Here is a 22,757-nt window from a genome sequence, read left to right as displayed (position 1 = left end):
GGTTAAGGGATGGAATATACTTAAATAAAAAAATTCTGTCATTTGTTCATCAGCACTGCTGGTGCCAGCCGCTTCTGGCCCCCGAAGACAGAAAGTGTGACCTTTCCGTCCGTGGTCACATGCACCACTGCCGCCGTTGCCAGGCCTCAGCAGTGACTTGTCCCCGAGCAGCAATTGACTGCTGAGGCTTAATGTTCATGTGCTGCTTGGGAACACATCACTGCTGAGGCCGGTGAATGGCTGCAGGTGGAAGCAGTGAGGAAGGGACCTTCAGTGATGGAGCAGCGCACTGGTGATTGGCTTCTTTTAATTCAAGCACAATTTCCGAATGGCCTGTCAATGGTTAAGAAAAACTAAAAAGGATCTTATACTTAGCTCTCTGTTCTGATGGCGCTCGGTCCCTGCCACACTCCACAGCAGGAAATGCCCAAGAACACTGCTCAGCTGCTGAGGTGGGTGATCGACATAGTGAATGACCGACTGAGTCTCACTACCAGCTGGCACTATCGAAACAGCAGCAGATCAGAAACAAATATAACATCTGATTTTTTTTTCCCAACCACTGGCTAACCGCTGAGCATTGGTCTGGAATACCCCTTCCATTTACAGTTGCAAGAGAAAGTATGTGAACCCTTTGGAATTATATGGATTTCTGCACAAATTGGTCATAAAATGTGATCTGATCTTCATCTAAGGCTACTTTCACACTAGCGTTCATAGGTCCGTTCGTGAGCTCCGTTTGAAGGAGCTCACGAGCGGACCCGAACGCTTCCGTCCAGCCCTGATGCAGTCTGAATGGAGCGGATCCGCTCAGACTGCATCAGTCTGGCGGCGTTCAGCCTCCGGTCCGCTCGGACAGGCGGACAGCTGAACGCTGCTTGCAGCGTTCGGGTGTCCGCCTGGCCGTGCGGAGGCGAGCGGATCCGTTCAGACTTACAATGTAAGTCAATGGGAACGGATCCGCTTGAAGATGTCACCATATGGCTCAATCTTCAAGCGGATCCGTCCCCCATTGACTTTACATTGAAAGTCTGAACGGATCCGCTCAGGCTACTTTCACACTTAGAATTTTTTCTAAGTTATTAATGCAGACGGATCCGTACTGAACGGAGCCTCCGTCTGCATTAATATGATCGGATCCGTTCAGAATGGATCCGATCGAACGCTAGTGTGAAAGTAGCCTAAGTCACAACAATAGACAGACAATCACAGTCTGCTTAAACTAATAACACACAAAGAATTAAATGTCACCATGTTTTTATTGAACACACCATGTAAACATTCACAGTGCAGGTGGAAAAAGTATGTGAACCCTTGGATTTAATAACTGGTTGAACCTCCTTTGGCAGCAATAACTTCAACCAAACGTTTCCTGTAGTTGCAGATCAGACGCGCACAACGGTCAGGAGTAATTCAGTTCAGCAATAGTCTTGAGATGTCTGGTGTGAATCGCTTTCTTGAGGTCATGCCACAGCATCTCAATCGGGTTGAGGTCAGGACTCTGACTGGGCCACTCCAGAAGGCACATTTTCTTCTGTTTAAGCCATTCTGTTGTTGATTTACTTCTATGCTTTGGGTCGTTGTCCTGTTGCAACACCCATCTTCTGTTGAGCTTCAGCTGGTGGACAGATGGCCTCAAGTTCTCCTACAAAATGTCTTGATAGACTTGGGAATTTATTTTTCCTTCGATGATAGCAATCCGTCCAGGCCCTGCTCGGTCCCCATTGACTATAATGGGGACGGGGGCGGAGCTACGGCGCAGCACGGCAAAATCCGCCGGACTAAAAAGTCCTGCATGTCCGACTTTTTAGTCCGGTGGCTTTCACCGTGCACCGCCCCCATCCCCATTATAGTCAATGGGGACAGAGCGGCGGTCCGGCGAAATAGCGGCAGGACGGATCCGATATGGTGAACAGCCTGTCGGATCCGTCCTGCCGCAAGTTTGAAAGTACTCCAACAGGGATGTTACAAAAGTCTCTGGCATATGCTGTCTTTATCTGACACGCTAGGATTCTTCTTCACCTCATTGAGCAGTCTGCGCTGTGCTCTTGCAGTCATCTTTACAGGACGGCCACTCCTAGGGAGAGTAGCAGCAGTGCTGAACTTTCTCCATTTATAGACCATTTGTCTTAACGTGGACTGATGAACAGCAAGGCTTTTGGAGATACTTTTATAACCCTTTCCAGCTTTATGAAAGTCAACAATTCTTAATCGTAGGTCTTCTGAGAGCTCTTATGTGCGAGGCATCATTCACATTAGGCAATGCTTCTTGTGAAAAGCAAACCCAGAACTGGTGTGTGTTTTTTATAGGGCAAGGCAGCTGTAACCAACACCTCCAATCTCATCTCATTGATTGGACTCCAGTTAGCTGACACCTCACTCCAATTAGCTCTTGGAGATGTCATTAGTCTAGGGGTTCACATACTTTTTCCACCTGCACTGTGAATGTTTACATGGTGTGTTCGATAAAAACATGGTAGCATTTAATTCTTTGTGTGTTATTAGTTTAAGCAGACTGTGATTGTCTATTGTTGTGACTTAGATTAAGATCAGATCACATTTTAGGACCAATTTGTGCAGAAATACATATCATTCCAAAGGGTTCACATACTTTTTCTTGCAACTGTATTTTCATTTGAGGGTCAGACAATCCTTCATTTCTTCGCCCGCAGTTCTGTTACGATGATGGATGCTGTTTCATCCATATCTGCACGGTCAGGATGGCACGTTGCTAACAGCTGACGTCACAACGTGCAGCAGCTGATCGTGTGATGTGACGTCACTATAATAACGCTGAGAATAATCTCTGTCTATTCTATTTACAAACAATTCAGGACTGATCACTTTCATGCCACACACACAGCGACTACTGGGGTCAGTACAACTAGAAAACCTGTGCCGTGATGTGGGGACACAAGGCTTTTTCTAGAAGTGTGAGCCACATACATGAAGATGTAGCAGAGCTGAGCTGTCTTATGGCACACTTCCTATGATACCATATGCTTTTATCTGTGGATTCACATTGTACTCAGTCATATCAGTCCAGTGACTCACACAGCTCTGCTACATCTCTTGAAGAACATATCAGTACAGTGAGTAACACAGCCCTACTACATCTATGTAAGAACATATCAGTACAGTGACTCACACAGCCCTACTACATCTATGTAAGAACATATCAGTACAGTGAGTAACACAGCTCTGCTACATCTATGTAACATCAAGCACGTGTCCATAAAAGAGCTCTTAGTTTGCGTTACTACGCAGTATAATAGCCATAAGCCAGCCCTCTCACTTGCCTTTCCAGCTACCGATCGCACAGTCTCTCGCTTCCCGCCAGCCGGCTGTCACCGGGGAACGTACAAGCCAAACAAGTCCGACCAATCAGATTACAAGTGAAATGACAGCAGCCAATCAAACAGTTTTGAAATTTTAAGCCAATAGGAAAGCCCGCAAACAAAACCGGAAGTAAGTCCGTGAGCCAATGAGGGAGTACGTTGTCCAGGAAAGCTGCGTACTGGCGCAAGAGGGCGTGGTTTGCAGACACGTGGAACTTGTGGGCGGCGCCATATTGAGAACTTGTGTAGGTGAGCAGCATGGTGTTGGTTTGGCGTCAGTGTGTAGATTGGGGATATTTAGTTTTGGTGTCGTTGGTTTATATGAGACGAGATCTATATTCATGTATTGTGAGCCGTGTTCATTTTGGAAGCAGGGGATTCATACACCTACATCCCCAGTGTTTTCTGTATGGAGATGGAGATGGAGATGTTCTTCTGGGTGTAGTCTTTATTATGGCGTTGTTTAACTTGGAGACTCTAGAAACACCAGACTGCATCTGCATTGAATACAGTAAATAACTTAGAGGCTATGAGCACATTTGGAGCCAGTTTTTATTGAAAATGTTGTACTTGCCCTACTTCAAGTTGCATACTAGTTCATTGAGATTGCCCATATTGCCTCTGGCTTGATTCCTTTTCCTTTCATATTGTACACTGCTTGTTTCCATGGTTAATTCAGCAAGGAAGACGCACTAGCTTATATGCGCTCCCGGCCAATAGAGAGCCTGATGCCTTTTTGCTATAGTGTGTAAGCATGACCACGGCTGCGGGATTGCAAGGTGGTCATAACCGTGGAAACGAGCAGTGTATAATGTGATGGAAAAATGAATCAATCCAGTAAATGAGGAAATGTGGACCATCACAATACATTAGTAAGTGCCTTGTATTACCTTCCTATACATGATAAATGCCACTTGCTGAAGTGACAACCCCTTTAAACATATTTTATAATAGGTGTTTGTGAGTTTTTATTTTTTCCAGGACTTGGACTCTGATGTTTCCTCAGCATAGGTCATCAATATCCCCAATGTCTGGCACCCCCACAATCAGCTGTTTCGGGAAGCCACTGGCACGCACCAGTAAATATACCATGGGCAGTAGGCTCTATCCACTGTGTCGTTGACAGCGCTGCCGTACCACAGTTTAGTTCCCATTTAGTCTACTTTCACACTCCTTTTGGCTTCCCGTTTGTGAGATCTGTCATGGGCTTTCACAAGTGGTCCAAAACGGATCAGTTTGCGTTCGAATGCGTTCTGAATGGAAAAGGATCCGCTCAGAATGCATCAGTTCAGTCTCCATTCTGCTCTGGAGGCGGTCACGTTTTGGTGTCCGTCTTATGAAACTGAGCCAAATGGATCCGTCCTGGCACACAATGTGCCACAATACAAAACTGATCCGTCCTCCATTGACTTTTTAATGGTGTTCAAGACGGATCAGTCTTGGCTATGTTAAAGATAATACAAACGGATCCGTTCTGAACGGATGCAGACGGTTGTATTATCTGAACGGATCTGTCTGTGCAGATCCATGACGGATCTGCACCAAACGCGAGTGTGAAAGTAGCTTTACTTGAATGGGAGCTGATCTGAAAGGGACACTGACAGGCCCAATAACCATAATTAGCTGTACATATGTATGTACAGGTCTTCTAATGTGCATTTAAAACATATAAGTATCCCCCCTGTTCACATTATGAATACTGCAAACTCATGTTTTATAACCTGAACTAATTCCTGTTCTTTCTGCCCAAGGGGCGGGGTTTCAGCTTCTCTTGTGCTCAGAGAAGCTGAAACCCCGCCCCTTGGGCAGAAAGAACAGGGATTAGTTCAGGTTATAAAACATGAGTTTGCAGTATTCATAATGTGAACAGGGGGGATACTTATATGTTTTAAATGCACATTAGAAGACCTGTACATACATATGTACAGCTAATTATGGTTATTGGGCCTGTCAGTGTCCCTTGAAGTACCCCACCTGCTACACAGTGGGCAGAATCTTATTGTATAGTTTCTGGCCCTGGTGGCTGCACAAAACAGCTGATTTTGGTTTGTGAAATGGAACAAACTGGATCCGGCATGAAATTCTATGTAAGTCAATGGTTCCAGATGCGTTTATTTTTATTTTTATTGTTTGCGGAAAAAAAAAACAGGTCCCGCGCCCATTGACTTGCAATGATTTTCATACTGGATCCGGTTTGTTCAGTTTTGATTTAATATAACCGGATGTATTAAATGGCACGGATCCGTTTAATTCCGTTTTTGGGACCCTCTGTAGGATCTCAAAACCAGAATTAACAATGCAGATGTGAAAGTAGCCTGAGTAAGGCTACTTTCACACTAGCGTTCGGGCGGATCCGTCTGCATTAATAACTTTAAAAAAATTCGCAAGTGCGCAAGTGCGAAAGTAGCCTGCGCGGATCCGTTCAGACTTTCAATGTAAAGTCAATGGGGGACGGATCCGCTTGAAGATTGAGCCACATTGTGGCATCTTCAAACGGATCCGTCCCCATTGACTTACATTGAAAGTCTGGACGGATCCGCACGCCTCCGAACGGCCAGGCGGACACCCGAACGCTGCAAGCAGCGTTCAGCTGTCCGCCTGTCCGTGCGGAGGCGAGCGGAGCGGAGGCTGAACGCCGCCAGACTGATGCAGTCTGAGCGGATCCGCCTCCATTCAGACTGCATCAGGGCTGGACGGCTGCGTTCGGGTCCGCTCGTGAGCTCCTTCAAACGGAGCTCACGAACGGAAACCCGAACGCTAGTGTGAAAGTAGCCTGAGTTGGAGCATCGGGGGCAGGGAGGAATCCTTTGAGCACTGCCTTTTTAACACCCGAGGGCCCCATTGATTGACAGCACTAGAGCAGTATGCTGAGAACAGAGCTGTGTCCTAGCATGTATACAGGTGAAACTTGAAAAATTAGAATATCGTGCAAAGTGCATTTATTTCAGTAATGCAACTTAAAAGATGAAACTAACATATGAGACTCATTACATGCAAAGTGAGATATTTCAAGCCTTTATTTTGTATAATTTGGATGATTATTGCTTACAGCTTATGAAACCCCAAAGTCACAATTTTGAGGTACCCTTTGCTCAGGGGATATGGATTAATTAGCTGACTAGAGTGTGACACTTTGAGCCTAGAATATTGAACCTTTTCACAAAACTCTAATTTTAAACAATTCCTTTTAAAGGGCTTCTGTCACTCCACTAAAGTGATTTTTTTTTTTTTTGGGCTAGTGAAATTAGTTATATTGCGATATATCACAATATAATTGTGTTACTTACTTTGATCCAGCAGTTTCTTCAAAAAACGAAGTTTTATCATATGTAAATTCGGTCTCTGACAGCAAGTAGGGCGGCTACTTGCTGCTAGCTGCTGCAGAAATCCGCCCTCTCGTCGTGTTGATTGACAGGGCCAGCCGGGATCTCCTCCTCCGGCCAGCCCTGTCGGCATTTCAAAAATCGCGCGCCTCTGTTGATTTGGCGCAGGCGCTCTGAGATGAGGAGGCTCGTCTCCTCAGAACTCCCTCAGTGCGCCGATGACGTCTTCTATTTCGGTGATGTCATCGGCGCAGGCGCACTGAGGGAGTGCTGAGGAGACGAGCCTCCTCATCTCAGAGCGCCTGCGCCGAATCAACAGAGGCGCGCGATTTTTGAAATGCCGACAGGGCTGGCCGGAGGAGGAGATCCCGGCTGGCCCTGTCAATCAACACGACGAGAGGGCGGATTTCTGCAGCAGCTACCAGCAAGTAGCCGCCCTACTTGCTGTTAGAGACCGAATTTACATATGATAAAACTTCGTTTTTTGAAGAAACTGCTGGATCAAAGTAAGTAACACAATTATATTGTGATATATCGCAATATAACTAATTTCACCAGCCCAAAAAAAAAAAAATCACTTTAGTGGGGTGACAGAAGCCCTTTAACCACTTCAGCCCCGCTAGGTGAAACCCCCTTCATGACCAGAGCACTTTTTACACTTCGGCACTACACTCCTTTCACCGTTTATCGCTCGGTCATGCAACTTACCACCCAAATGAATTTTACCTCCTTTTCTTCTCACTAATGGAGCTTTCATTTGGTGGTATTTTATTGCTGCTGACATTTTTACTTTTTTTGTTATTAATCAAAATGTAACGATTTTTTTGCAAAAAAATGACATTTTTCACTTTCAGCTGTAAAATTTTGCAAAAAAAACGACATCCATATATAAATTTTTCGCCAAATTTATTGTTCTACATGTCTTTGATAAAAAAAAAATGTTTGGGCAAAAAAAAAATGGTTTGGGTAAAAGTTATAGCATTTACAAACTATGGTACAAAAATGTGAATTTCCGCTTTTTGAAACAGCTCTGACTTTCTGAGCACCTGTCATGATTCCTGAGGTTCTACAATGCCCAAACAGTAGAAAACCCCCACAAATGACCCCATTTCGGAAAGTAGACACCCTAAGGTATTCGCTGATGGGCATAGTGAGTTCATAGAACTTTTTATTTTTTGTCACAAGTTAGCGGAAAATGATGATGATTTTTTTTTTTTTTTTTTTTTCTTACAAAGTCTCATATTCCACTAACTTGCGACAAAAAATAAAAAATTCTAGGAACTCGCTGTGCCCCTCACGGAATACCTTGGGGTGTCTTCTTTCCAAAATGGGGTCACTTGTGGGGTAGTTATACTGCCCTGGCAATTTAGGGGCCCAAATGTGTGAGAAGAACTTTGCAATCAAAATGTGTAAAAAATGGCCTGCGAAATCCGAAAGGTGCACTTTGGAATATGTGCCCCTTTGCCCACCTTGGCTGCAAAAAAGTGTCACACCTCTGGTATCGCCGTACTCAGGAGAAGTTGGGCAATGTGTTTTGGGGGGTCATTTTACATATACCCATGCTGGATGAGAGAAATATCTTGGCAAAAGACAACTTTTCCCATTTTTTTATACAAAGTTGGCATTTGACCAAGATATTTTTCTCACCCAGCATGGGTATATGTAAAATGACACCCCAAAACACATCCCCCAACTTCTCCTGAGTACGGCGATACCACATGTGTGACACTTTTTTGCAGCCTAGATGCGCAAAGGGGCCCAAATTCCTTTTAGGAGGGCATTTTTAGACATTTGGATCCCAGACTTCTTCTCACACTTTCGGGCCCCTAAAAAGCCAGGGCAGTATAAATACCCCACATGTGACCCCACTTTGGAAAGAAGACACCCCAAGGTATTCAATGAGGGGCATGGCGAGTTCCTAGAATTTTTTTTTTTTTTTTTTGCATAAGTTAGCGGATATTGATTTTTTTTTTTGTTTTTTTCTCACAAAGTCTCACTTTCCGCTAACTTAGGACAAAAATTTCAATCTTTCATGGACTCAATATGCCCCTCACGGAATACCTTGGGGTGTCTTCTTTCCGAAATGGGGTCACATGTGGGGTATTTATACTGCCCTGGCTTTTTAGGGGCCCTAAAGCGTGAGAAGAAGTCTGGAATATAAATGTCTAAAAATGTTTACGCATTTGGATTCCGTGAGGGGTATGGTGCGTCCATGTGAGATTTTATTTTTTGACACAAGTTAGTGGAATATGAGACTTTGTAAGAAAAAACAAAAACAAACAAAAAATTTCCGCTAACTTGTGCCAAAAAAAATGTCTGAATGGAGCCTTACCAGGGGGGGGTGATCAATGACAGGGGGGTGATCAATGACAGGGGGGTGATCACCCATATAGACTCCCTGATCACCCCCCTGTCATTGATCACCCCCCTGTAAGGCTCCATTCAGACGTCCGTATAATTTTTACGGATCCATGGATCGGATCCGCAAAACACATGCGGACGTCTGAATGGAGCCTTACAGGGGGGTTATCAATGACGGGGGGTGATCAGGGTGATCACCCCCCCTGTAAGGCTCCATTCAGACATCCGCATGATTTTTTACGGATCCATGGATCGGATCCACAAAACACATGCGGACGTCTGAATGGAGCCTTACAGGGGGGTTATCAATGACAGGGGGGTGATCAGGGAGTGTATATGGGTGATCACCCGCCTGTCATTGATCACCCCCTGTAAGGCTCCATTCAGACGTCCGCATGTGTTTTGCGGATCCGATCCATGTATCCATGGATCCGTAAAAATCATGCGGACATCTGAATGGAGCCTTACAGGGGGGTGATCAATGACAGGGGGTGATCAGGGAGTGTATATGGGTGATCACCCGCCTGTCATTGATCACCCCCCTGTAAGGCTCCATTCAGACGTCTGTATGCTTTTTGCGGATCCGATCCATGTATCCGTGGATCCGTAAAAATCATACGGACGTCTGAACGGAGCCTGACAGGGGGGTAATCAATGACAGGGGGGTGATCAGGGAGTTTATATGGGGTGATCAGGGGTTTATAAGGGGTTAATAAGTGACGGGGGGGGTGTAGTGTAGTGTAGTGTGGTGTTTGGTGCGACTGTACTGAGCTACCTGAGTCCTCTGGTGGTCGATCCTAACAAAAGGGACCACCAGAGGACCAGGTAGGAGGTATATTAGACGCGGTTATGAAAACAGCGTCTAATATACCTGTTAGGGGTTAAAAAATTCGGATCTCCAGCCTGCCAGCGAGCGATCGCCGCTGGCAGGCTGGAGATCCACTCGCTTACCTTCCGTTCCTGTGAGCGCGCGCGCCTGTGTGCGCGCGTTCACAGGAAATCTCTGCTCTCGCGGGAGGACGCGTATATGCGTCCACCCAGAAGAGCAGGACCGCCGGCAGGACGCAATCCTGCGTACGGCGGTCCTGAGGTGGTTAAGTTGCATTACTGAAATAAATGGACTTTTGCACAATATTCAAATTTTTCGAGTTTCACCTGTATATCATATACACTACTTACTATAGCCTTCCCGCATAGACAAGAGTGGATTCCTAACTTAGAAAGCTATTATACATATTACTGTTTTATTTGCAGGCACAATATATCATTATAATGAAACCAGTAATACGTGTTAGCTTTCTAAGCATAGAAAAACCACAATCCTCAATATGAAAAGGCTCCTAGCCTGGAGATAAGAGTTCAGCCTTGCATTTAGAGATCCCAGGTTTGAATCCTGGGAGAGACTTAGATTTTTTTTCTTCAGATATTTTTATACTCCCTAATTTTAACCCACAATAAATGCTATAACCTTATCACATTGAGAATTATTTTTTATACTTAGAAAGCTAATAAATGTTACTAGTTTCTTTATAATTATATATTGTGTTTGTGAATAAACCAGTAATATGTTTTAGGTTTCTAAGGATAAGAAAACATTATTCTAAATATGATAAAGTTATAGCCTCTTATTATGGGTTAAATGAGGGAGAAAAAAAAATATGAAGTAAAAAATCAAACCTGAAATCTGTACATACAGATTATTCATACCCCAGGCAAATTTTGACTTAAAGTTACTTTTATTCAACCAGCAAGTAATTTTTTGACAGGAAATGACATAGGTGTCTCCCAAAAGATTATAAGTAGATGTACAAGAGGCATTATTGTGGAAAAAAAACATTTCTCTTTTGGGAGACACGTGTCATTTCCCGTCAAAAAATTACTTGCTGTTTGAATAAAAGTAACTTTAAGCCAAAATTTGCCAGTGGTATGAATAATTATGGGCAGCACTGTACAAGGCTGACCACTTATCACTGTAGTATTAGCACGCAGAGAAAAATGTTTTTGCATGCTTAGAAAGCTAACACATACAACTGGTTTCATTATAATCATATATTGTGCTTGTGAATAAAACATTACCATTCTAAGCATAGAAATCCACACTTCTCAATGTGGTAAGGTTACAGAAAGGCATTGGCATGATGAGCCCTACCAGCCAGTATGCCTGATTTAACCCCTTCCCAACCTTTGACGTACTGTTACGTCATGGGAACCACTGAGTTCCCGGAATTTGATGTAATAGTATGTCATAGTGATCGCGCGGGCACCGTAGCGGTGCACGCACGATCACTGCAGGGGCCCAGCAGTCCATGGTAGCCGGGCCCCTGCTGTATCCACCGGCGCTGATGCCGGCAGATTAACCCCTTCTATGCCACAGTCCGCGACATAGAAGAGGTTTGTGTCGGGTGAGGGAGAGCATCGAGTCCCCGCGCTGCTGTGGCAGGGACCCGATGCAACACAAGGCAGCCCGATGCCGTGCAGAGGCTGCCCAATGCCTTGCACGGCATCGGGAACTGCCTTCTACGGGAGCCGAGGAGATCCAGCCTCAGGCTGGGTCTCCTAGGCAACCTGTTAGTATATGACTCAGTGTCATACACTAACAGGCAATGCATTACAATACAGATGTATTGTAATGCCTTGCAGAGGGGATCAGACCCCCAAAAGTGAATGTCATAAATAAAGTTAAAAAAAAGGGTTTTTAATAAAAATTAATAAAGTAAAAAAGAAAAGAAAACGCCCCTTTCCCCTTATTTTATAATAAAAAACAAAACAAAATCCACACATATTACGTATCGCTGCGTCCGTAATAACCGGCTCTATAAATATATCACAAGATCCACCCTGTCCGATAAACACCATAAAAAATAAAAACTGTATAAAAAAAAAAGCCATTTCTGTCACCTTACATCACAAAAAGTGCAACACCAAGCGATCAATGGGTGGTTTCAAAAAGGCGTATGCCCCCCAAAATGGTATAAAAAAAAACGTTACCTCATCCTGCAAAAAATGAGCCCCTACCTAAGACAATGAGCCCCTACCTAAGACAATTTTTTGTCAAAACTGCTATTATTGTGCTAAAGTGAAATACATAAAAAAATAATTACATATTAGGTATCGCCACGTCCGTAACAAACAGCTCTATAAAAATATCACATGACCTAACCAACTCAGGTGAACACTGTAAAAAAATTAAATAATAAACTGTGTAAAAAAAAAAAAAAAGCACTAAAAGGCATATGCTCCCCAAAATAGTACCAATCAGACCGTCACCTCATCCTGCAAAAAATGAGACCCTAACTGAGATAATCATTCAAAAAATAAAAAAGCTATTGCTCTCAGACTGAGACACTAAAATATGATTATTTTTTGCTTCAAAACTGCTATTATTGTGCTAAAGTGAAAAAAATATAAAAAAAGTAGACATATTAGGTATCGCTACGTCCGTCTCTATAAAAATATCATATGACCTAAGTAAAAAAAAAGGGTGTAAAAAAAAAAAAGAAGCAATTTTTGGCACATTGCATAACAAAAATTGCAACAGCAAGTGATCAAAAAGGCGTATGCCCCCAAAAATAGTAGCAATCAGACAGTCACCTCATCCCGCAAAAAATGAGACCCTACCTGAGAGAATCGGTCAAAAAATAAAAAAAGCTATGGCTCTCAGATTATGAGACACTAAATATCATTATTTCGGTTTCAAAAATGCTATTATTGTGTAAAACTTAAATAAATAAGAAAAAGTAGACATATTAAGTATTGCCACGTGCGTAACGATCTGCTCTATAAAAAAAGTTACATGACCTAATCCCTCTGTTAAATGCTGTAAAAATAAAAACTTTGCCAAAACATCCATTTTTTTGTTACCTTGCCTCACAAAAAACTTAATATAGAGCAATAAAAAATCACATGTATCCCAAAATAGTACCAATAAAACTGGCACTACTTTTTGTTTCTACTGTAGGGGTGCATCGGGGGGCTTCAAATGGGACATGGCATCTAAAAACCAGTTCAGCTAAATTTGCCTTCCAAAAACCATATGGCGTTCCTTTCCTTCTGCGCCCAGCAGTTTACAATGACATGTGGGGTGTTTCTGTAAACCGCAGAATCGGGGTAATAAATATTGAGTTTTATTTGGCTGTTGACCCTTGCTTTGCTACTGAAAAAAATGGATTAAAATGTAAAATCTGCCAAAAAAGTGAAATTCAGAAATTTCATCTCCATTTTCCATCAATTCCTGTGGAACACCTAAAGGGTTAATAAAGTTTTTAAAATCAGTTTTGTATACCTTGAGGGGTGTAGTTTCTAAAATGGGGGTCATTTATGGGTGGTTTCTATTATGTAAGCCTCACAAAGTGACTTCAGACCTGAACAGTCCTTAAAAAGTGGGTTTTGGAAATTTTCCGAAAAATTTCAAGATTTGCTTCCATACTTCTAAGCCTTCTAACGTCCCCAAAAAATAAAATGTCATTTTCAAAATTATCCAAAATGAAGTAGACATATGGAGAATGTAAAGTAATTTCTATTTTTGAAGGTATTACTATCTATTATAAAAGTAAAGAAATTGAAATTTGGAAATTTCATGAATAAAAATGTTTTTTTTGTTTGTTTTTTTTCTACTTATTTTTACCACTGTCATGAAGTACAATATGTGACGAGAAAACAATCTCAGAATGACCTGGATAAGTAAAAGCGTTTTAAAGTTATCACCACATAAAGTGACACTGGTCAGATTAGCAAAAATTGGCCTGGGCAGGAAGGTGAAAACAGGCCCGGGGTTAATAGGGTTGGTCATGCTGACAGAGCCTCTTTAAGTATTTTCTACCCTTTTTTGCTTCTGCAGTTTTAGGTATCTCGTTACATAGCAGCTGCAAATTGCCATTCTTTCATGATTATGATGGCTTGTTCCCATATCTGATCTCTCCTGAACTGTCTAATCTGATTTATGACCAAATCAAAGTTCAGCTGTGGTCATAAATCAGTTAGAAGTTAGTTAATTCAGTCATTATTATTTATTAGACTTATATGGCGCTGACATATTCCGCACTGCTTTACAGATATTATCATCACTCGCTGTCCCCAGTAGAGCTCACTATCTAAATTCCCTATCAGCATGTCTTTGGAGTGTGTCAGCAAACCCACGCAAACACGGGGAGAGCATACAAACTCCATGCAGATATTGTCCTTGGTCAGATTTTTACCTAGGACCTCAGTGCTGTGAATGCCAGTGTGCAGTTTTCAGTGTACTGTGATACATAGAAGCTGCAGCCAAACAGTGCATATTTTGCTTTTGCATAAAAGGGGCATCAAAACTTAGTGACAGACACACTGATTTCAACTGTCATCCCATGTGCTAATATGAGGTGGCTTCTAAGTACTTACAGTTTTAGGCTACATTCCCACGTCAGTATTTTCCTATATCCCGATTTTCGGTCCGTTTTTTGCGGATCCGTTGTTCCTGAAAATGTTTCCGTATGTCATCCATTTTTTGCGGATCCGCAAAAAACAAACATGTATAAAGTTCAATAATCAAATAAAGTTGTTTGGATTTCTTTGAAAAAAAATTGAAAAAAATAAATAAAAATTTATGCGGATCCATTGACTTTGTATTGTACCAGGATCCGAATTTTGCGGACAAGAATAGGACATGTTTTATATTGAAACGGACATGCGGAACGGAACAACGGAAACGGACAGCACACATTGTGCTGTCTGATTTTTTCCAGGACCTATTGAAAATGAATGGGTCCAGATCTGGTCCTGATCTGTTCCGCAAAAAACTGAACAGATCAGGAAAGAAAAAACGGACGTGTGAATGGACCCTAATGGTGGCAGTCTGCAGCTGAGAAGAGTCAGCATATTCACGAGTGCCCGCTCTCCCAGCCTGCACCCCAGTAATTGGCAGTTCTCTCCTTAGTTTTCTACCCAGCTGCTAACAGATAGCTAATATAACATATCTACTTCCTGACCCACTTACAAGAAGGAAAAGCTGAGCATGCATAGCTCTCTTTACACATTAGTAGTAGTATGGAGATGGAGGCACTCCATGTAATATGGTGCTGTTATAGGGCCCGGTATTCCCCACTAGAAGCATTGCAGAATACCTCTGTACCATCTCATGGACCATGCCAACTGTAATGAAAGTACATTTTTTTGTTTTAATTAAAATCGGATTGTACCACTCTCAAGAGCCTAAAGAAAACCCAAATGTGTATTCCCATCTGAGACATTTATTGCAGTTTGATATTATAGGTCATAAATGTCTGACGGGTGGTTCCTCTTCTGGGACATCCACTGTCAGAGGACATGAGTGACCCCATTCAGCACTCTAGAGAGGAGGAGACCATGTATCCATGTGCTTCTATGAGTTGTACTTTCTGGGAGTTCTTCTCCCTCCAATACAGAAGATAAGGAACCTCACCTATCATATATTGAACGACCATTAACCATTTGTGCATTGCACAGTACTTCTTTTAAAGTACAGTATAACTGAATATTTCTTTATTTTATACTAATGGGGTATTATCTGCCCAATGGGGTCCATTAGAATCTATTAGAGAGCTCCAAATATGTAAACCACCTTGAAGTTCATATGTTACATTTCCACACGACATGCCATAAATGTCTGATCATGGGGGTCCATAGACTTCAGTAGAAAATAACCAGTTACCTGTTTGAGGCCACTAAACCACCGTCATGCTGTTATGCAGTTGGGGTTGTTTAGGATCCCAAATCTGCCCATAGCATGCCTCCTAACGTTCGAAAAGCCCAGAAAGGGACAACAATTGTGGTGGACCATGGAATGCCTCCAACTACACCCAGTGCCCATATGCCTAAAACTCCACTTTCTCTTCAACTACTGCACCCTTTGTACTTTGACAGGGCCAGGTGTGATGATGTTTTCCCTGCCCAGCCCTGTCAATCAAAATACAGAGGGCACGGCAGTTGCAGAGAGAGCAGAGCCTCTAGGTGTAACAGCAACGCCCCCGGTGCTCCTAGACTAGAGGCTCATTTGCATACATTAGAACATTTCTCAGCAATGTGGACACATATGAACATGGGACCAACACAGATGCCTTCAGCTGCCAAGCGCACATGTAACAGGTCAGCCAGTGTCATAGGTACAAATCTGCTGACAGATGCCCTTTAATAACAAGCTCTAACAGGGTGCAGCTGATCCCCCATAACTGTATGCCGATTACAGCGAAGCACAGCTGAAGCGAATCGCCTAGATTTACTAATGTCTAGAATCTGCCTAAAAAGTTGTGCAAATTGACGCAATTTCGGTTTCTACACTTTTTTCTGACTTGCATGAACAAAGGGGTTTAGCCTAAGATGCCCGTTTTGCACCACGATTCTGGCATAAAATCTAGTCTCAAGGTAAACCAACCAAAAGTGTATCCTGCACCAGATTTATTATCCAGCCTGAGCTAAGCTTCCACCATCTATAGGATTGGTAAATCTGGGCTATGATTTTTATGTCAATTTAAATATGAAAGGAGATCATACTATACCTGGAGTTCTTTCCTTCTTCTTGTTGCTGTAAAGCCTTGAGCATCCTCTTACCCATTTCTTCTTTGGATTGTGCTTTAAAAAACCCTATGAAAACACCATTCTATTCTCTCTTTAGACAGACTGCAGAATGGCAGCTCCACTTGGACCCAGAGAGACTGGCAAGTTCATCACTGAGAACAGCAAGCATGTGTTTGTGGACACGGAGGGTGCGCGCTCCCTCGCTGAGAAGCTCTTCGAGAAGATTGGGCGGAAGGAGATCACCCTGAAAGGATGGAAATCTCTTCATGAATTGAACCCACAGGGCTCTGGGGAAGATGCTGTCAACTGGGTGTTTTTTGCAGACACTTTGAACTTCTCCTTCTGGTCGGAACACGAAGATAAAAAGTTCTTAGTGAAGTACAAGGGGAAGGAGTATAGTGGCTACTGGTCATTCTGTGCTGCCATGAATAGAGCCCTGGATGAAGGTTAGTACTGCGCTAAGAATGTGCTCAGGTGGCTATTATTTGCTGTCCAGGTTTTATATTGTGTGAGTTCTCACTTGTGCCTTAAAGGGGTATTCCCATCACAATGATCACTGTTAAATCTGTTAATGATTTGACAGTGATCATTTTTCTAAATACATTTTATTACCCAATTCTCACTCTTTTTGAGAAAATAAGTCCCCTCTTACCTGATTGTTGTCTTTCATCTGCCCTGGTTACGGCCACCTCTCCTGTCGAATCCCGCCGGGCAGCGCTTGCGCAGAAGACTGGAGATTTTCTCCCGGCCGAGCTGCGCAATGTCCTGAACACGCGAGCCACTGCGCATGCGCCATGATGACTTCTTCCTGGCTAGTATAGTACAGAGCCATACGCGTTCAGGACATTGCCCGGCCGGGAGAAAAACTAGTCTTCTGCGCAAGCGCGGCCTGGCCGGGAGATGTCAATCAAGCACCTCCGAATGCAGGAAGTGAACGTTGCGCTGGACGAAGGTAAGTATGAAAACTAAAGATGCGAATACCCCTTTAAGCCTCATTCACACGTCAGTGTTCGGTCAGTGATTTCTATCAGTGATTGTGAGCCAAAACCAGGTGCGGCTTTAAACACAGAACAGGTGCAGAGCTTTCCCTTAGGCCTATTCCGTTTTTGCGGATTCCGTTTGCGGTCCATATGCGGAAAAATTCATTTCAATGGTTCTGCAATAAAAAGGAATGTACTCCGTATGCATTCCGTATATCCCTTCCGTTGAAAGATAGAACTTGTCCTATTATTGGCCGCAAATAACGATCCGTGGCTCCATTCAAGTCAATGGGTCCGCAAAAAATACGGAATGCATGTGGAACACATCCTTATATCATCATTTTTTTTGCGGAATCTTGCCCACTTTGCCCATGTGTATACTGTTAAAACACATTACTGTAAGTAATGATAAAAAATTTGATGTTTCTGTTTGCAATCCGCAAACACTGGATCGCATACGGAGATTTTTTGCAGTACTACGGAACGGAACAACGGATCCGTTAAAAAACAAACCCTAAAATACTGAAAAAGCCATACGGTCGTGTGCAAGAGGCCTTATACCTTATGTCTGTGGAGGCTCCAATCCCGGTTTTGGCTCGCAATCGCTGATGGAAATCAGTGACCAAAACACTGATGTATGAATGAGGCTTTAGTGGCACATGGCATATTTTGCTGTGGTAATTACATTCGTTACATTTGTTTTTTGCTACTAATTTTACCTTTTACATTGTAAAGGGTGAAAGCCACAGGATAAATTGACATTCTGCAGGTTTAAAATCTGCATGTTAAGATATGTGCAGATCCTGTAGCAGACATTTTGCTGCTACTGTATTCACTGCGTATTGTACAACATCACACTTCAGGTCCACGGTGGACGAGACCTTTGGTGCTGAAATGAAGCACTGATGAATAGGTGAGTAGCTTTTTTTCCATTTCATCCACCATGACGGCCACAAGGAGAGATTGACCCATGACCTCTGTAGGGGCAGGAACACAGAGAGAGAGAGTTTAAATTGCCCCACCTAGGGGCGGACTGACCGGTCGGGCACTTCGGGCGTGGTCCGAGGGCCCGGCCAGGATAGGGGCCCGCCGCAGCTGTGCTAAAGAGCTATTTTTCACCGCCTTATTCGCGTCCCCTCGTCACGTGACCTATTCCTCCCAGGAGCCCATACATTAGAGGCTTTTTCTAGTTGGAGGAGGCTAAAAGACCTTTCATGATGTCACGACCACGTGATCCTGCGTGGGCGGAGTCAGTATCCAGGCTGTTCAGCGGGAGGAGGTAAAGGACCTGTGATGATGTCAAGACCATGTGATCCTGTGTGGGAGGAGTCAGGCTCACAGGCTGTGCAACTGGAGGAGGTAAAGGACCTGTGATGCTGTCGCGACCCTGTGATGCTGTATGGGCGAAGTCAAGTGGGATTCCCTAGATAAAGTCTGTGACCAGGGCCCCACCTATGTTGCAGATCTACAACTTTCAGAATTTCTTGCCCATCAAAGACTGTCAGGACATGCTTAGAGTTAGCAGCAACCTCAGAGCCACAGGTTGGAAAATATTGGTCTACAGAATTATTTATATATCTTAACTTGAACAAGTAATAGTTAATTTGGCCTCAGCAGGATATTGTCATGACCTTTCCAACCACAACTTTCCATATGCCCTACTGAGCTCAAGCTTCCGCATAGTGCTAAAAATCTTTTCTATGATGCAAAAGTTATGTGTCATCCTCTAGGCTCAAACTTGCTTGTCTAAAATAAATATTTTCTTTCCTTCTTGGTCTATAGTTTCTGAGTTTCTTTGTGAATGTACACTACATGAAATATATCAAATTCCCTTTTGTCCTCTTAGTGAAATTGGCACCTCCTAACCTCCAATGGCATCAGGGATCCACAACTTTTATATTTTAAAGGTTTGTCAATTATCCTATTAGGGTATCCTAGATTGGTCCTAGAAGGGGCCTATGTTTTAGATGTTCATTAATTAGCACAACTGTGTGTGTCCTCCTGCCCCTTACCTCATCCTAGTGGTGGTCCCAGCCCTTCTGTACCTTGGTGCCTCCATTACAGCACCTGTGTTACAGTGTGTCAGCACACAGAGAGCCCTGTATACAACCTGCTGACTGTCTCCATCTAACATAAGCTTTTCCAGGGTGAGATCCACCTGAAGCTGCTCGGTTCTTTCTTTCAGCCAGATGTTCTCTGTGATTTCTGGGATCTGTCTACAGTACTCTGTGAGAGTCTCTCCTTGTGTGTGTGTGTGTCTCTCCATGTATGTGTCTGTGTCTCTCCATGTGTGTGTGTCTGTGTCTCTCCATGTGTCTGTGTCTCTCCGTGTGTGTGTGTGTCTCCATGTGTCTGTGTCTCTCCATGTGTCTGTGTCTCTCCATGTGTGTGTCTGTGTCTCTCCATGTGTGTGTCTGTGTCTCTCCATGTGTGTGTCTGTGTCTCTCCATGTGTGTGTCTGTGTCTCTCCGTGTGTCTGTGTCTCTCCGTGTGTGTGTGTGTGTGTCTCTCCGTGTGTGTGTGTCTCTCCATGTGTGTGTCTCTCCGTGTGTGTGTGTGTGTGTCTGTGTCTCTCCGTGTGTGTGTGTGTGTGTCTTGTGTCTCTCCGTGTGTGTGTCTGTGGCTCTCTGTCCCTGTATGTCACCATCACCATGCCCACAGTGTTCCTATGTCTTGACGCAGCTGCATCAAGACATTCTGTGCAGGGCAAGAAGAATAGGAGGAGGCAGCGCTGCCAGCATGGAGTCCGTGGGAGAGACATAGGGAAGTGTGTTGAGCGAACTTGTGTTTTAAGTTCGGCGTCTAAAGTTCGGGTTCGGATTATCAAAGTATCCCGTTATGGATTCCTCTACCATGGACCATAACGGAATTTAGAATCCATAACGGGATACTTCGATAACCCGAACTTTAGACGCCGAACTTAAAACACAAGTTCGCTCAACACTAATAGGGAGGCACACTAAGGAAGTAGGTAACACTACCACATTATCAGCACTAGTGTTATCTGTGGTGTTACATAGGACTGCAGAGGACATCTACTGTGTGTGGGTGTGGCTTGAGGGTGGGCGGGGACACAGGGGCCCCATAATCTCCTATTGCCCGGGGGCCCCATGAGTTGTCAGTCCGCCCCTAGCCCCACCCACCCTCTCCTCTCAGTGTTTCCTGTCCCTACAGGCGTCAGGTCAGAGAGAGGCCTCTTATGAAGGGAGGTGAAGATTTTGTTATTTTATTCCAGGATGGGTCTATCGGGGGCAGACAATCCTCCTTAGATCTTACCACACATTGAAGCATCCTGGATCCCCCTGTCCTTTTGCGGCCTATGCTAACGCTGGGCAGGGGAATAAAGGAGGTGCTCGCTGCCCAGCCGCAGCCTCCACAGCTTCTAATAAGCTCCCGTGCTCTCTTTCCCTCCGTGGGAGAAAAGCTGGGAAAAGCTCCCCCGTGTGGTATTAGGGAGTAAGTACGGGGGCTGCACGTACACTCGGCGTGTACTACAGCAGTCACAGGGGGCGGTCATTTGACCTGCATACACCGGAAGTGCGGCAGGGCTGGGAAGCTGACATCACAAGCCGAACCAGCCCCATAAAAGTGCGGGCAGGCAGCAGAATGACCGAGACTTAGGTCCAGCATGTCGGCAGCAGATCCAGTGACAGGACGCATGGATAACCCCGATCCCTCAACAGTGGCTTCTATCGTGAGTTCCCCAGTGGGGAGAAAGTATGTGACGTATTTTATGCATACAACTTAAATACATGGTTGCGCTCTGGTTCTTTTTAATAGGGAAGTAAAGAGACTAAGATTAAACTTAAGTCTCTGAAATATGCTACATGCACAAAAAGGCTCCCTGAAAACTACAAGGAAATATCGGTAAAGAATGTATTCAGGATCTATTAAAAGAAGACCAACCATCTATTTTATTAGAAGTCAAAAATATGATACAGGAAGAAATAAAATCTTACTAGCATCATTTTCAGCCCCCAATTCCTCTCCAGTACCTATAAAAATAAAGATTTTCAGTTTCGTCTTCTTCTGATCTTGAAGAATTAGATGACGATGCCTCCTCCTTCTCCAAATATTTTGGAGAAGACAATCTATCTGAGGGGGGAATTGATTGAGGAAGAGAGAAAATATTATTTTTCTATGGAGGAGATGGATGAACTTTTAAGGGCGTTCAGATCAACAATGGGCATTGAAGATTTACACAAGCCTAGAAGTGTTCAGGATGAAATGTTTGGCGGTTTGAGAATTAAGAAAGCCAGAGTATATTCTATACACTAAAACGTCAAATATATGATAGGAGTCTCCATGGAATTCAGAAATTGTTTGTTATTTGATGCTTCTGACTCAAATCTTTGATGAAACACTGAACATAGATATCCAAGTGGCAAAAGTGTTTAAAAAAACTTAATTGCCATTTGAGAACTCCTCACATTTACGGGATACTTTTGGATCGAAAAGCAGATTGTCTACTAAAAAAGGCTTGGGAAGCTTCCATGTTTGGAGTTAAAACAAACATTGCAGCTACATCAGTTGGAAGATCAATGTATCTATGGCTAAATGAGCTGGAGGGACATTTAAAAAAATAAAACAAAAAGAGAGGAATTAATAAACTCTATTCCCCTCCTAAGATCAACTACTGCTTTTTTGTCTGATGCTTCCGCTAAATCAGTAAGATTTGCCGCAAGAGATGGAGCCTTATCTAATTCTGCTAGATTCACCCTGTGGATGACGTCCCGGTCAGGGGATAAAACATTAAAATTTTAACCCCAGTATAGATCTTATAGGGGTAAAGGCAAAACAGAGTGTTGGAGTTACCCAAAAGAGGGTAGAACTAGGAGATGCCTCCTTAACCCTCAAAACAGACCACATGACAAACAATGATGCCAGAGTGGGGGGGGGGAGGGGGTTGAAGTTGTTTCTACCCCAGTGGAAGAAGATAACAGCAAAATAGAATTCTCTTCAACTCCCCCACACAAGACTGGGATCACCACACACTCTGCATCGGTTCTGGCTAGGTATTCAAAACCTTCTGGAAGCAGATGTCATCATACCAGTTCCTCTACAAGAACAGTGGGAAGGTTTTTATTCAAGGCTGTTTCTGGTATAAAAAAAAAAAAAAAAAACTGAATCTTTTCGAACAATCATAAATCTAAAAGAATTAAACAAAAATATCATACAAAAAATTCAAAATGGAGTTAGTAGCTTCCACAGTGCCATTAATACAAGAG

The 22,757-nt window shown here is 43.4% G+C and overlaps 2 protein-coding genes across 4 annotated transcripts in view; one reads left to right on the top strand and one right to left on the bottom strand.

Annotated features, from left to right (window-relative positions):
- Positions 1-3,381, bottom strand: part of ORC2 (origin recognition complex subunit 2) — an 88,624-nt gene extending 85,243 nt beyond the window's left edge. For both annotated transcript variants that reach the window (XM_044304269.1, XM_044304270.1), the window contains exon 1: positions 3,300-3,381. The gene's annotated coding sequence lies outside the window, so the exon portion shown is untranslated. The remainder of the gene's footprint in view (positions 1-3,299) is intronic.
- Positions 3,382-3,501: 120 nt separating this feature from the next.
- The window catches only part of LOC122945079 (queuosine salvage protein-like), a 42,709-nt gene continuing 23,453 nt past the window's right edge, over positions 3,502-22,757 (top strand). Inside the window, exons 1-2 of one of the 2 annotated variants that reach the window (XM_044303930.1) lie at positions 3,502-3,587; positions 16,647-16,995. In XM_044303930.1, coding sequence (XP_044159865.1) covers positions 16,659-16,995 — 337 coding nt within the window. In that variant the 5' untranslated portion in view covers positions 3,502-3,587; positions 16,647-16,658. The remainder of the gene's footprint in view (positions 3,588-16,646; positions 16,996-22,757) is intronic. The other variant, XM_044303931.1, reaches the window with a different exon arrangement.

Source organism: Bufo gargarizans, chromosome 8, assembly GCF_014858855.1.
Source record: "Bufo gargarizans isolate SCDJY-AF-19 chromosome 8, ASM1485885v1, whole genome shotgun sequence".
In the NCBI taxonomy this organism is placed as follows: Eukaryota; Metazoa; Chordata; class Amphibia; order Anura; family Bufonidae; genus Bufo; species Bufo gargarizans.
This window is presented reverse-complemented; position numbering and strand designations above follow the sequence as displayed.